Source organism: Stigmatopora argus, chromosome 22 (genome assembly GCF_051989625.1).
Source record: "Stigmatopora argus isolate UIUO_Sarg chromosome 22, RoL_Sarg_1.0, whole genome shotgun sequence".
NCBI lineage: Eukaryota > Metazoa > Chordata > Actinopteri > Syngnathiformes > Syngnathidae > Stigmatopora > Stigmatopora argus.
In genome coordinates this window covers 7,157,901-7,174,198 of record NC_135408.1, presented here as the reverse complement: position 1 = coordinate 7,174,198, position 16,298 = coordinate 7,157,901, and the positions used below count along the sequence as shown (strand labels likewise).

Sequence of the window (16,298 nt, the reverse complement as noted above, 5' to 3'; positions counted from 1 at the left end):
TGAAAGATAATAGCATAAATTAAAATAAATTTCCTTGGAAGATTTTTTTTCCGCTGGGGCCTGTTTTTTGACCTCATCGCCACATGAAAACTGTAAGTGTGTGTGTGTGTTGTTCTGTTTTTGGAAAGTAGCAGAAACTCATTTTTTGAAATGTTTCATTGTGATGAATGACAGCAGGGATGAAAGAAACATAACCACACACGCTTGTCTTTGTGCACATTAACAGCGTCAGTTTCACCACTTTCTAATTGGCTTTTCTTCAGAATCACAAAGTTTATTGCTCGAATAATCAAGATCATCTTTCATTCATCTGATATTCTTCCCTTTACAGACGTTGATGGAAGAATGCACACATTGGGCCCAATTTTATTTATATAAATATCTGCAAAGGTGGAATATCAATGAATCAATGGCAACTAACCCACTCGGTTAACACATTGACCCGACACGAAATGATGAAAACCATCTGCAGAGACAGACAAAAGGATCATTTCCAGTGAGCGCGCGCTAGATTTGCTTTGTCAACTGGCGTGCTGTGTCATGTGTTGGCCTCTGTTTGCATTATACTGTAAGTGAATCCAAATGCGGGCTATTTTTGTGCTCTGGTCTCTGCTTCTTTTCTCTCTTTCTGTCAGTGCGTGTCCACTATCAATACTCCCACATCCAAGTATTGGCACAACCCTAGCAGACGCAAGATTTCACAACATTGATTTGATTTTAATTTGTATGTACATTTGCAAAAAAATGTTGTGTTTCATACAAGTGAAAAAAAATCACTATCAAAAGAGCTCAATTCATCACATTGGACATTTTTTTTTAAAGTTTCTTAACACCCAAACAAATATTTAAACGTGAATTGTCCAGAACCTTAATTTGTGAATTGCAACTGATTTCCACCAATAACCCTCTTATCTGGTTTTGTTGGATAGCTTTGTTCAAATTGATTGTATTTTGATTTAATTGTGTAGTGGTTTTATTTCACTGTCTTTTCCCCAAAGTTTGACAGGCAGGGAATAATCCCTGCCACCTCGTCCCAACCAAAACTGATGCAGACGTCTATTGCCATCGATGGCAGCTAAAGAGCTTTGAGCAAAAAAGGACATGAGCTATATAAAATGTCTCTTACGCAATCAGCAACTTTATTCTCCCTTGTCACTTACAATTTCTGTTTGTATAACTGATAGTTATAGAGATCATTTGACAAAAATGTGGTTGTTATGCGGGCCACGGTTCCACATGTTGCCGTAAACAACATTAGGCTGGATGTTCTGTAGATGGTTCTGCTGACAAATTAGGTCCTTGCGCCGATGACATATTTACGGCCTGAGTTAAAGCCTTGGAAGGTGATGAAATAGAAAAGCATTTTTTTCCAAACTTTTGTCGCTAGTTTATTTTGCTGATTCTAAAGTGACCTCATTGCAGCTTGAGCTTACAAGGTGTTGACTGCTGCTAGGATAAGGTTGCTCTCGAGCCATAGCTACTCATTTAAGTGGACACACTCTTCCATCGAGTCGGCCACATGTGCAACACCTGCTTTGCCGTCATACATCATGGACTGAAACGACGTCATGCTTTCATGTGCTCAGCAGTGCACACTTAACCTTTAAACATTCACCCCCCTGCACGCATTTTTTAGGGAAATCAAGTAAATATTTCCAAGAGATTACGTTGTTCTCCAGCTGTGTTTCTCTGGATCACATGGCATCCAAACCAAACCCTTGAAATATATTTATTCCGTGATGAAATCTGCTTTGGTGTGACTCAAGTGACCCCTTAAAGCCAACAATGCGGGTCAACTCGACACACGTTCAAAATGATCACGTCATTTGAGGATGCTCTTTATCTGGTGTTTCCTTTTGCCGTTAAGTTTGTTGAAAGCTTGGAGGAAGGGGACATCATATTCTGGACGCAACGAGCAAATGCAAAACTTTCAGAGGAAATGTACATGACGTACATTTGAGACCCCCTTAAAAAGTTCAATCATACGCATCGAGCTTTGAAATTAAATTTCACATGCAGTCCTTTCGAAGTGTGCTAACTTACATTTTTTTATGTTCTTCTTACAAGAGCTGTAAGAGTGAATGTCTGTGTCACTCAAAGTAAAAAATAAAAAAGGCTGTCTATTCATTCACGTGCTCGTAAGACAGAGATGGTCCAAAGTTGGAGTCACAGCCCGACATCCTGTTGATCTCACACAAGCCCCATTCTTCTTACTTACTGTTAAAGCACATTGTACAGTATTTCTCCACCACTGTAAAGACACAGTTCCTTTTGTTTAGCTTCTAGGATTTTCTGTGTGGCTTATTCACTCAAATGTCCTTCACGAGTTTTAGCTGATGCATGGACTGCCAAACTTTATTATCTACACATATCTACGTATGAAAACTCTGTATGTCTATTGTTTTTTTAGTTTTTAAGTTTATTTCCAACCTGTCAAACAGAAACACAGGCACCATTGTGGGGCAATGACAAATGAAATATATTTGCATGCAGCAGTAATTTTTTTGGGATCTCGCATGTCAATCGTCGCGGGCCAAAATAAGTGCACGCAGTTTTTTTTCCATCAGTGGCGAGTGATGCAATCAGGCATCGTAGCAAAACAAAGTCATAATTCACAGCTGATCCATAAGTGGAAAGAAATAGAAATGAACTTGCTGATGCTCTAGATTAAATTATTGTGCAACAACACTAGGTTTTCATGCCAATCCAATGCAAAAACTGTGTTAAAAAAAATCCTGCCTTCGCAAAAATAATAATGCTAGTTTTTCCCCAGTGCCGCTGTTGGATTAGTATTGATTAACAATATCTTGACAATCGTATGCCTCATATTTAGGTTACCTTTTTAAGTTATGAATGTTCGCAAAGTAATTTTTTTTCTTCTCATGGCTACTGTTCTCTTTGAGAACACAAAGTCTGGCTAAGGAAGGGAAAAAAAAGGCACGCCAAGCTCTCATGGCTCTGAGAGGAGCTGTCACTGACAGGAAGCAGAAGATGAAGCAGTTGCAGATATTGGCCAAAAATAAGAAAGCCGGCAGTTAGTTGGGGGAGTGGAAAAAGAAGATGCATTGCGTGTTTAGAAGTGCATTACATCAGTAGATCTCTGCGTGAGGCCACCCAAAACGTCACCTGAACTATGTCGAGCAGTTGGCTGACGGAACAAATCATATACATATATTGCTAGCAAACAATTACTATATCTCATTAGATTTTGGTGCTGTTCTCAATGTCGTGCCGTAAAAGACGCAGCTGTTACCCGCTAACCTGCTGGGAAAAATATTTTGACGATTACAGCAGCTGGTGATAAATTTCCCATGAATTATTAACAAGAGAGAATTTTGCTGTCGTTTGGTAACCCAACACTCGGATTGTCATCAGTGCATTCACTGGCTGGATGACTCACTCATAGTTTACTCATTAGGAACACATGGACGACTTATGCACATTTGGTTGGAAGGTGCTGTGTTAGATTGGTTTGATATGACAAAATGGTCATTATTCATCAAAAATAGTTTGAAATTCCTACCTTGGAGGGATTTTATAATTTATGTTAGTTCCTGTCATGCAGGAAGGTGACCTCGTCCTGGCTTTAATGGAGGGGAAACTGACTACAAAATGTGGCGTCTCTTGCCTAAAACCACTTGAAGGAAATGTTTGCACTCAACAAACCGAGCTTGTAGGAGCTGACTTAACATGAGTTTTACTGATGAACGTCTCCCAGAATGATCTACACTTTGATTTTTAACTTTGATGAAGTCCATAAAATAGCACCCGGACTCCCCGCTGTTGTTTTATTATTGGCCTTAAGCAAAAAATATCATTCTTTCTTTATAGCTGTTGGCAATGTCATCTGGAATTATGAATAAAATTGGATTTGTTTTCTTACTTCCCCAAAGGACGTAGTCATCACAGTTGTTAGCAAGACTTAACCGTTTTTTTAATGAAAGTTTGTGGCTGTCCATGCATGGTTTTATTTTCTCTAGCGAATTTAATCCTCAATGCCATTGACGGAAATGGACATTCGATTTATTTCGGCAATAAATGATCACTTTCATCCCTTCCAGTCCAAAATGATTGACCGTCCAGTGACTTCAAAGGTAGCCAATGAGATTAACTGTTGTCCTAACTTCATTTTTTGTCCTACTTCTCTGTTATCTCAGGTCTGTCTACAGCCAAGAGGAAATTCGCAGACTCTCTTAACGAATTTAAATTCCAGTGTATTGGGGATGCCGAGACGGATGATGAGATATGCATAGGTGAGTTTGCCCAACTCCTCTCTGAACTATACAGATTTACATTTGAGAACTTCATTTTAGTCAATATTTCACTTTGGTAATCTTTTTCTAAAAATAAAAGCAGTTAACTCCTACTGAGAATTGTTGCAGTATTTTCTGTACCAAAAGAGCAGCACTTAAACAGTCAGCCCACTCAGTGCCTATTCTCGATTGGTCGCCAGCCAGGGGCTGGCTGCACATAGACAAACACTCATGTATTATTAATATCATCTATGTAAAAGCTAAAGCTTTGATAGAGCTGATGTATTAGATATTGCATGTATACACCATGTTTAACGAATGATATAAGTCCTAGATATTGGATTTAGCATTGCGATGTCATTTTATTAATGTGGGTATTTGTGCACTGTGTGGTCCATCAATGTGGAGCCTGTTGGTCATGTGACTAACAGCAGACCCTTTTGCTACAAGTGTCGTTATACATAATACATTGTACAAGCAACGCGGTCTGTTTATGTGATATAATGCCTTTAAGGTTCATGTATAAGACATGCAAACAGAGTCAATGTGCACATATGGTCCACAAATCATAAAACACACAAAGCAGATGGAGAAACATGCTGAGTCAGACACAAGGCTTCGTCCTATTGTTTTGTATTCTGAATTGCATCATTAGTCGTTCCATGAACTCACCGAGGCCTATTTGGTGTCAGTGGAATCATGTAAGTAACAGTCACCACACCCGTTTATGTGTGCGTGCACAACCCACCCACTGTTGTTGTTTGACCATCTCTAGTTATCTTTCCTGAACAGCTTGCGCACCCACATTTTTTTTTTTTTACATGTGGTAGTTTATTATCACATGCACAGCTGTTATAAAGACTACCGCCCCACTATTCTATTGACAGTAACATATTATTTATAATGTTTTCCTTAATTATTATTCTTTCCTTTTCACTTCACATTAACTTGGGAATAGACATTATATGCATTATATTAGTGTTCCCTGAACATACTGCAGAAAAAAAAATGATTTTAAAGTGTCCCAAACTATCATGTTCAATTCAACATTAGTATAGACTCAAGAAGGTCTAAAGGTAAAATAAAATGGAAAACGCTGTTTCTTCCAGGTTATAACCCACATCAAAAAGGCCTTTGAAAATTCTGCACTGCCAAACAAGTATATCTTAACATGTGATTGATTGAGTGTCTAAACTAAGCAGGATTAGGAAAAAGTTTTACTAAAGATTGTCGTCATTTTAATGCATTCCAACGTTCTGATGCTTTCTACTTGGATTCAACTTTAAAGGCAAACTGTGGCAACAAACTGTTGAGTTTCTCAGCTGCTTTATGGATTCCAATGGAATCTGTTCAAGTTTGACAGGAAGAAATTGAACACCTTTTAATCCCTACTACCTCCTGGATGTTCTGTAATACTCCACAATTTACCTCCACAGCCAAGTCTCTTCAGGAATTTGCAGCTGTTCTACAAAACCTGGAGGATGAGAGGACACGGATGGTAAGCCGTCTGCTGTACACTTCATCAATCACAATTAGTCTGCTGCACTTATACATGACGTGTGTTCATCAATTTGTTCTTGGCGCGTAAAAATCGCCGTGTACGTATGTCCTCAGATTGAGAACGCCAACGACGTGCTTATTATGCCTCTGGAGAGGTTCAGGAAAGAGCAGATCAGTGCAGCCAAGGTAAGACTGTGAGGATTTTGTGAACAAGAGCACACACAAACGTGGACAGTACACGAGTGCTGGTCATGTTCATTCACAAATCAATGAAAAATCATTTAGCATCGTCAGAGAGCAGGCCTGACATCCGTTTTGCAAATATTGTTATGTAATCGTTGCATTAGCTCATTCTCCGAGGCTTAGGTATCGATTACAAAAGTCAGTGGTGTAAGGTCAGTTCACGTATACATGTGCAAAATGGTAACCTGGCACGCCACATTGACTGTTTCATAAATCCGCGATGAATATATTACAAAGATCCATCTTGGCAACCTTTTTCATGGGAGAAAGCTTCAAAAATATACAGCTGCTGATTGGATGATGGGTCTCCTCATAACACTCTCCTAAACATTGTTTCCTGTCAAAAAGCTTTTAGTGAGGTTATTTTTGGACGTATTTCAGACGGATTTTGTAAAACTGACCTATCTGCAAGAACTACTTTCCATTCTGCAATAATATTCAAGCATTTTTGCGATTGCTGTTGGCACATTCCTAGTTTTTATCATGCTCGTAACCCACATTTAAAACACAAATGTATACTTAGATGTGATTATTTGTGTTATTTAGATGTGAGCGTTGCATGGCGACCTCTTGTCATTGTGTGTATGCATCTGTGTGACATTTGATGTGATTTACAATGGAGGTTACAGGGCTTCTTATTTAGACCCAATTAGGAACATTCAAGTAAATAAATGGTGTGACTCACAATTCCTGTATTGGTTACAGTACAGTACGTCATATTTGATAACCCTCCTCGGGAAGGGTCATTAACCATGTGACCCAGAAGAGTCACCACAGGGGGTCCTCAACTATGGCTGAACGCATCTCTCCCTTGACAGCAGGTCATCGTTTGATTGCAACGTGGTGCTCAGATTAAGGAGCCATCCAATGTAATCTCGGCGGTGAGGCCACCGTGAACGTTAATCCCAGTTTAGCCCCAAAAGGCCTGACATCTTTGCCTGGCACATGCTTCTCACCTTGCTCTTAGATGTTATATGATGATATTGGTTGATTAAAACGTTTTTTTCAGATGGTAATTAAAAGAAAGACTCTTGGTAAATATATTTTATAGTAGATTATAGGCAAAGCAATGCTCCAAATAATCTGACGTTAAGATTTATGGACACGGTTTTACTTAATGGGAGGATAGGTTATGTACTGATCTATACTCATTTTTAACCTGATATTTTGCCAACCCCGTGTACTAAACAAATCAGGAATTTGCAAATTTGGGAATATCTTGCCCTCTGCTGTTGTATTTAGGTAGTACCTCTAATTACATCCACCCCTGGGAAGTTTTACCTCTCAATGATTTAGAGGAGATGTTTTGAAATGTTTCCAATAGTAGGTCCATTACAAACAGGGTAGAAGGGAGAAAAATATTTTGTTCAATCTGAATTATTAATTTATTGTATATACACATTTAAAGGGTGGCAAAGACTGTCATCTTTATTTGCATACATCATAGCATTCGTCTCCTTCCTTAAATGAATATACTTCCATCGTGAGAAGGAGTCCTTATTTTTAGGGATGGAGCATTTCTCATCTGTGTCCTCCAGCTGTTGACTAATATAATCCTTCCGCCTGTACTTTATACTTGTTGTAAAATCTGGTTGTAAAATTCCTGCGGCACAAACAAGGAATTTATTGAGACTGACCCAAAAGAACGCTGTAAAAATGAATGGATTTTTTTTCCCCGTTATGAAATATTGAGCTTTTTAGAAGACAGCAGCACATGTATGATATCATGATCTTCAGTCCAGTGTCATTCGCTGCACTTTATCATCCATCTGTCCGTTAATAATGGAGGGAGGGATGAAGCAGGCTATTATTCAACAGACAGCTGTGTTCCCCTGAGGCGCACAAGTTAGTAAATCACATCACAACCGGTTCAAATTCACATTATAAGCTTTTCCTCTGCGGCACCAAACCGTTTGTCTGCTTAACGTAGACTATCCGCAACAGATAAGATACACTTGCACTTTAAAAAGATGATACCGTCTTACTGACATGAGCTCAATGACTAAAGTAATAAACACAGCATTAAATGACTATCTCTCAATATTGTTAGGCTAAGTTTTGCATGAATTTTAATCTTCTAAGACTCAACAGGCCTGAGGCTGATCAGGAAATTGTTGGATTTGTGTTTAATTTGTCCATCACCATGTCAGCGCATTTCTTTCTTTTCACAGGAAGCCAAGAAAAAGTACGACAAAGAGACAGAAAAGTACTGCGCAGTATTAGAGAAGCATCTCAGTCTTTCGGCGAAGAAGAAAGAATCGCATCTGCATGAGGTGAGTGACAATCGTTTTCAAAATTCCAACGTACATCTCCTAAAAACAGTTTTCCTTTGGTTGCAGGCAGACAACCAGGTAGATCACGTACGGCAACATTTCTACGAGGTTTCTCTGGAGTATGTCTTCAAAGTGCAGGAGGTCCAAGAGAGGAAGATGTTTGACTTTGTGGAGCCTGTAAGACTACGCTCTCAAATTTCTTATCAAATCATCAGAAAGCTGACTTTGTTTGCTTCCTTAGTTGCTGGCCTTCCTCCAGGGCCTCTTCACCTACTATCACCATGGCTACGAACTAGCAAAGGATTTTAACCACTTCAAGACAGATCTCACCATCAGCATACAAAATGTAAGGGCACTCGTTCATAAAAAAACAATCGAAATATTGGATCGTTGTTGTCACCATGTGTAAAATGTACTGATGCTACAAAGATTTTCTTTCATCATTATGTATTTTTGACTTTTGTTACCCAATTTTTATCCTGTTGTTTCCTTTTTTTGGAGAGCATTTATAACTCTAAATAATTGTTGACACCTTTTTCTTTTTAAAAATGATTTAAATATACCATGTATGATAATGCTTTGATACATGTGGAATTGTATGAACTGTGTTCACTTTTCACAACTTGATATTTTGCCAAATACTTCAGTGAACTCATTTTACGTGCAGACGCGGAATCGTTTTGAGAGCACAAGATCTGAGGTGGAGAGTCTGATGAGGAAGATGAAGGAGAATCCGCATGAACATAAGAATATCAGTCATCTCACGATGGAAGGATACCTGTATGTGCAGGAAAAGCGTATGTACCAACATTTGTAGCAACATTTCACAGGCATTGTTGTCAATAGCAGTCAATTAGTTATAAGGTTACATGTTCTGACTGAGCAAAACTTTGGCTAGTATTATGATTTTTGCTAGATCAGCTACAGGAGAAGAATTGCAAGTAATAGTCTAATATGACTCATTCATTCTAATTAATAACAAATCATAATTTTTGATCCTCTCTCTCTTCTTCAGGCTCCTTTGTGTCTAGCTGGGTGAAGTACTACTGTACGTACCACAGGGAGCCCAAACGGGTCACTATGGTCCTATTTGATCCCAAATCCGGAGGCAAAACTGTGAGTAAACTTGTGACTCATGCCGTCTGGTATCTCGGTAGTTGGGCGGTCATATCTTTAGATATAAAAGGAATGAATAAATAAAAGTTATCTTGACAGAACTATACAAATACTGCATATGCGTAATCTGCGTGACTCCCAGCCTCGTCTCTGTTTTACACCCACGCACCGGATGAGCCACGGCTCATACAAGTTTGGGCCTGATCTCAAGGAAAACAGCCACATGCTCATTTTATACAAAAAACAAACAAACAAAAAACTAAGTTCAACCATTAGGCTGGTATGGGTTGCATTTGAGTCGTAATGGGATGCTGGGAAATTTGATTTGGAACTTCGACACTCATTACTTCCAGCCTGTTGTGTTGTAGGTAATTATCATTTTCTCAAAATATTGATGCAAAAGAATTCTAAACAGAATAAATTTGATCAAATAAATACAAGCATTAAATGCCCAAGTCTATCAATAAAAATGCTCAATTGAACATGGACGAATAAGAAATGAGTTTAGCCATACACTATTCATTCCAATTTAAATTTATGTACTGCATTTCAATGACTGCCTTGAACAGAGTAAGATTAAGGAAAACATGTGCCATCATCATCATCTTGCTGACATGTGAATACCATAACACAACACAGGAAACAAAAGAACGAGGGAATTTCCACATGCAGACACGCCCTCATTGCATGTGAACGATAAAAACACATTCACTCTGGTTAAGTGTTAAGTAATAGAAGCAAAGTCATGTTAGTTTTCTTGCAATGCATATTTATAAAACATATTCACAGCAAATAAAATAAACAAACGAAATTCCCCGATCCCCAAGAATCTTTTTTATAACACGCAATTAGTGGTTCTTTGCAGACTTTTTTTCCATATGGTGTGTACTCTTTCCCTGTTATATTTGAAAAATATCAAATAATATACTGCTGCTAAAGCCTCTATCAAAAGATACACTTTCAACCGTTCGCCATCAACCTGCCACCGAACCAGAACAGTGTTTTTGCCATATATTTTCTTTCAAATATAAGGTTTGACGTGTTATCTTTCAGGGTGAAGAGGAGAGCTTCCTCCTCAAGTCCTGCACAAGGAGAAAGACGGACTCCATCGAAAAAAGATTTTGCTTTGACGTGGAAGCCGTGGACAGGTCAGAGCTATTCTTAAATTATCTTTTACCAAGTGAAGTTGCAATGACACCTTTGTACACATGGGTGTGCAATTAATCAAATTTTTAAAACACTCATCGAATTTTGAGAAAAAAAACGTTAAACTTAGAAGTTAATTTCAGTATCATTAAATGAAGTACATTTTTAACCTTCTTTGTTTTACTGAAATATAATATTGATAGTACAATTTATTTTTTTCTGTGTTCAGGCCAGGAATGATCACCATGCAGGCTCTGTCAGAGGAAGATCGGAGGTTGTGGATGGAGGCCATGGATGGGAGAGAGCCGGTACGTTGTCACGGTTACCATTATGCCATAGTAGTCCTGGACATTCAGGGTATGATGATGTCAAACTTCTATAAGTGGGGGGATTGCGACTGAGTTTACTTACCCCTCCTCAGGAGAGAAGGGGGAACCACTGTAGTTATTAACTTTGCTATGGAAAGATAAATTCACACACTGGCATTTGGAAAGGGTGGACTGACAGCATTTGGATGACCCCAGTCCAAATGGATTGGCGGTCCTTTGCATCAATGGCACAGAAACATGATAATTCAGTGCTTGTCTTCTCAGTTCAAAGGGATATCTATCGCTGTCAATAGCAGGCAACGAGTTTCTATGGCAACCCAATTTACGGAGCCTGTTACCTGACATTTCATTTTCTTTACTGTCACTCTGCGTAGCATTAATAAAGTGCACACACTTTTTTTGTATTTTTGGAGTAGTACTAAAAGCCTCAGAAGTGGAAAAAAATAACTTCATAATGGACTGCACTTGTACATTATTTTTAAATCTTATGTTCCACTTTTAGGTGTACAATCTGAACAAGGACAACCAGACAGATGGCAGTAAGTTTACTTTTCATAAAATGAATTAAGAGATAAATGCTTGCAGAAAAAGTTGTACAAACCACTGCATTAGGTTTCTTTTCAAAGCTAATTCTAAATCAAATGATCAAATTTGCATATGTACCCAGAATATCCAGCAAACACGGCTTGTTTTCTCAATGTATTGCTGCGACAATAGTTTATTAAAATGAGTAATTGTTTTGGTAGTTGCATTTGTTTTTCACTAAGACTAATGTTCTTGCTTCTCCCTTCTCTCTCTACCTCTCAATCCTCCCCCCATTCTCTCCATCAGTGGCCCAGCTGGATGTGATCGGGTTCAACGTCATGAAAAAATTCATTTATGCAGTAGACACCAGAGGTAGATTTGCTATATAGAGCACAGTATCTCTTTGGCACGTGCACGCACACATGCATTAATTCATATTCTGCCACAATGTGAACAATGACTCATTTTTACGATGTATTTTTTTCCAAATAACACAAATGAACTTTACTTTTACGACACACAGGCCAATAATCTTATGTTTTGGACCTCTTTACAGGTATTGACGAGCAAGGCTTGTATAGAATCGTCGGCGTCAGCTCTCGAGTGCAGAAACTTTTGAGCCTTGCCATGGGTGAGTGCAAAAATACTCCTAGAAGAAACAACATTGATTTTGTGTGTGTGTAACATCAGACGTTGAAGAGACACCTCTCCTCTTTTACCAACACACCTACCTCTAACTATATCAATTCAACTCGGCTCAATTGTAGAAAGTCTGTTGTAGTATAGGTGCTTTATTGTTAACATGTTCTTTTTTTTTTTCTTCCCAATTTGTTCAGATCCGAAAACATGCGCTGATGTGGAGCTGGAAAACCAAGAGTGGGAAATTAAAACCATCACTAGTGCGATCAAACATTATCTCAGGTATGTTCAAATGCTGCAGTTGTGTTTTTAGTCCTTTTAAAATTCATTTTGAATTGTTGTAATATTACTTTAGGCCTCTCTCTTTCCTCTTATGACTAACACAAGATGAAGTAGAAAAAGCTGTTAATATGCAAATTTCTGTATGTACTGCGAGATCACAAACGCCTTGGAAAATGTATGGATGGATATTCAGAAGTAAATAGGAACAAGCGTAGCAAGGCTTTGCACGAATTACTGTTTTCTCAAAGTAGTTTCAGGCCGCTGTGTGGTTTGTCAAAACAAAAAATTGTTTTGGTAAAATTGCCATGGATATTTAAAAAAAATGAATAAAAGTGGGGCTTGAGGCCATTTAAAATGTTATGAAACTCTGTCATGATGTGATACTATGAACAAGAAACACTGTACACACTAATATCTTTTACACATTTGACAACCTTAATCGCTCGAGGTGACATTGTCCTTGTGGTTTTTCTTATTTTTTTCTCTAGGGTACTTCCTGCACCGCTCATGACATATCAATATCAGAGGAGCTTCATCAAAGCAGCTAGTGAGTATTCATTTTCAACCCCTGGAGGTCATTATGTGAAATCTCTCAATAAGATCACCTAATAAGACACAGCCTGAACAATAAAGGGAGCATAACCATCTTGTGGGTGAGGAAAAGAGCTATGAATGTTTTTCTAAAATGAAGAGAAACTTTCAGATCAATTTAAAAATAGGTAATATTACAGTCATTAACTCATTTTAGTTTGGACACCTAGCGCCATCAATGGCAATGACACGTTTTCCTTTTTTTGTGTGCGATCAGACGTCTCCAAAATGGAGCTGTTACAAATAGGAAGTCCAGGAAATGACTGTATATGGCTGGCCACCAGGAAACCACCTAGCAGAGATTTTTTGGGGGGAAAAATGCGTGCTGGCGTGCATCTGTAGTGAAACAACGCCAATCCTCAGGCTTTTAATTTTAAGACTGCACCGATCTAAAAAAAATAGTGTTTTTTGAATATAAAACTAAATGTCTTCTCTTTTCATTTAGAGCATCTGTTTCCATTTAGGCGTTGTCACTCATTTGCATGACTTTTTGTTAAAATTCCGAAGTGCAAATCAGCGGTGTTTACGACGTTGTTTTCACGCCAGCGTTCTAAGATGTTTTCTTTAACAAGGCAGGCGAGCTGCAAGGTAATTTAAGGACAGCGTCCCGAATTGAACTCCCCATTTGGCTCCTCCTTTGTTTTGAATTCGCTCCTGCCCAGCCCACAGTCCCGCATCTGGTTTCTTACTCCTCATCTGGTTTCAAATCTGCCATGCTCAACTGTCTTTAAATGGCTGTTGTAGACAGAAGCAGATGGATACGTTGTAGGCCAAAGGGAAGAAATGCGTACCAACTGGATACCTGAGAAGTATAACATGGACTAAAACAGCAGTATTTTACACCAAGTACCACCACAAAGAATATTGGGCTCTCCGACACTTGATTAACACAATCAGTAACAAACAATAGGCATCAATCATTTTGATGAAATAAAAATAATCCTTATTGAAAAATAACTTTGGCCTCTACCAATCTGATCTGAGCTTGCCTTTCCTTTACTTACTGCAATGACGTCCTCGCATGAATACTCTTAAATTATTCAAAGCTGTAAATAGGAGTGGGAATTATTTTCTGTCTCCATGTGCCTTGTTGATAGACTGGCAATCTTTCTCAATGAGAGCTATGAGACTTGCAGCACATCCACACTCATGAAAAAGTGCTGATAGTAAAAATATCGTTTCTGTAGACCATCAATGATAGTTTTTTATTTTTTTATTAAAGAGTGTCTGGAAGGAAAATTTGTCCAAACACCCCTTCTTCCTGCACTAGCCTTCAGCCATTGTTTACAGTTTCTGGCCTATTGTTGCATTTTCTGCCCTTGGAATCTATCCAAGAGCCATCAGAAATGGCCTGGCCTGCCATCCAATAGCCCCAAAATCAAAGAAAGAAGTAAAACATACTAAATACATGAAAAAAATAAATAAATAAAAATGTGCTATCCTTTTAAATAATCCTAAACACTGTTAATGTATTGGCAATGTGCCAGTTGTAGAATCACTTTTGAGTGACAGGACTGTATATACCATATAGATCGATATTTGGGATCCCCCCCACCTTAAATCTATTTACCATCCTGTAAAATCCTTTCAATAATTAATAATTTATCATAAGTTGAACCTTAAACATGAATGATTCAATAACAGAAAATGCTTGCTTTATTTGCTGAATCCATGTGGTAAGTTATTAAATGGTTAAGTAGCATGTTACATACTACAAAAGTGCATTTGCATTCTTAGTAAACTGTTGTGGATTCAACTTTTTGAAGAAACTGGTTTTGTTTAGTTGAAAAATGTTTTTTTAATTATCTCTCACATCACATTTTTAATGACATCTTTTTAGTTTGTTGAGTCTTTATTATTGCGTGATGACAGCCACGTTCCCCCAATGGGCTTGCATGAAAAAGTCTTGTGTCATCTCCATGGAAACTTTTTGATTGTGATGGTTTAATTGCTGGTTGTTAACAAGCGACTCCCCATTTGATTCAATTTTTCTGCAAAGTTGCGTTTCAGGGAAACAACTCACTGTCTTGTTGCATTTAAAAACTCGTTTGTGTTGTCCTTGTGCATGTTAAAAACATCCACACTTGATATTTTTACCTCATTTCAACTGAGGAGAAGAAGCCCAAAATGACCTCTTAGCATTTTTACGGCTTCCTTAGTACGGCTTTGGAACTTTGCTGCTGTTGAGCTAAGCCCTGGAAAACCAGTCAGAAATAAATGGGTTAGGTGAAAAAACTTGCAAGGCAGAAGTGAAGGCAAAAATCATGGAACAGAAATTCATTTTGTATTAGTTTTGATGTAGGTTGACCTAATTGGCAGCGGGATCCATTTGGTAACGACTCATTTCAAATATACTTTCATGCTTGAATGGTATTGTTTTGGAAGTATACCCGAACAAAAGTAATAGAAGTGTCAATTCGAGACCGCTCACACGCCAGAGATAATACTCAAGTGATAATCACAAAGTAATGTCGGTATTCAGATTTTTATTTCCACAAAAAATGGATCCCTTCTGCTTTCCAGAGTTGGACAACCCCGAGGCAAGGGTGACAGAGATTCACGGTCTGGTGCATCGACTGCCTGAGAAGAACCGGCAGATGTTGGAACTGCTCATGAAACATCTTTCCAAGTAGGTGGAACTTTAAAAAAAAAAGAAACAAATGTCTCTCTTGTCTGCTTTTTGCAACCCTGCATACTTTATCACTGTGACATTAGCTGGGACATCTTGCTAATCAGTGATTTACATCTTTTGAAAGAGTGCATTTTCTTACTTTATCTGAGGCAAAAAGAAAACAATGAACTACTTTGTGAATTTCACTTTCTATAATTACATTCCCATGGGGACGTTTTTTGTTCAACAAGTTATTTTTTCACTATTTTATGTAACAATAATTCTCTTCCCTGGCTACAGTGTGGCCAGTCACCACCACCAGAACCTGATGACTGTGGCCAACTTGGGTGTGGTTTTTGGGCCAACTTTACTTCGCCCACAGGAAGAGACGGTGGCGGCCATCATGGACATCAAATTCCAGAACATTGTTGTTGAAATCCTCATTGAACACCACGAGCGGGTACGTGAAATTTATGTGTACATTTCCTCATTGGCTACTATTGACAGCGATATATTACTGGCATGTTTTATTAACGCCATCATCTATCATCAGATATTTCTGATTAGACATTTGTCACTGTAAATGCCACTTAATGGGCTAAGTATATTTTGTTAACTTTAAATCAAATCGTAACTAGCAGAGCACTCAGAGACTGCAGACCCCTCTCCCTTAGCAGTCAAATGTAAAGCATGGCCATATTTAATAAGGTGACAACCCCAAAATGTAATCACCTATTCCATTTTATAGTAAAAACATATCCTGCAATCGCTTTATTAGACACGATATCAC

The 16,298-nt window shown here is 38.3% G+C and overlaps 1 protein-coding gene across 2 annotated transcripts in view; it reads left to right on the top strand.

Moving 5' to 3' along the window:
* LOC144068531 (rho GTPase-activating protein 26-like) overlaps positions 1-16,298 on the top strand; it is an 85,491-nt gene that overhangs the window by 62,556 nt on the left and 6,637 nt on the right. For both annotated transcript variants that reach the window (XM_077593124.1, XM_077593125.1), the window contains 17 exons: positions 4,158-4,253; positions 5,690-5,751; positions 5,868-5,939; positions 8,168-8,269; positions 8,336-8,446; positions 8,511-8,615; positions 8,937-9,066; positions 9,285-9,385; positions 10,439-10,533; positions 10,761-10,839; positions 11,363-11,399; positions 11,692-11,757; positions 11,942-12,016; positions 12,222-12,306; positions 12,795-12,853; positions 15,421-15,526; positions 15,809-15,968. In XM_077593124.1, the coding sequence (XP_077449250.1) occupies positions 4,158-4,253; positions 5,690-5,751; positions 5,868-5,939; positions 8,168-8,269; positions 8,336-8,446; positions 8,511-8,615; positions 8,937-9,066; positions 9,285-9,385; positions 10,439-10,533; positions 10,761-10,839; positions 11,363-11,399; positions 11,692-11,757; positions 11,942-12,016; positions 12,222-12,306; positions 12,795-12,853; positions 15,421-15,526; positions 15,809-15,968 (1,541 nt within the window). The remainder of the gene's footprint in view (positions 1-4,157; positions 4,254-5,689; positions 5,752-5,867; positions 5,940-8,167; positions 8,270-8,335; positions 8,447-8,510; positions 8,616-8,936; positions 9,067-9,284; positions 9,386-10,438; positions 10,534-10,760; positions 10,840-11,362; positions 11,400-11,691; positions 11,758-11,941; positions 12,017-12,221; positions 12,307-12,794; positions 12,854-15,420; positions 15,527-15,808; positions 15,969-16,298) is intronic.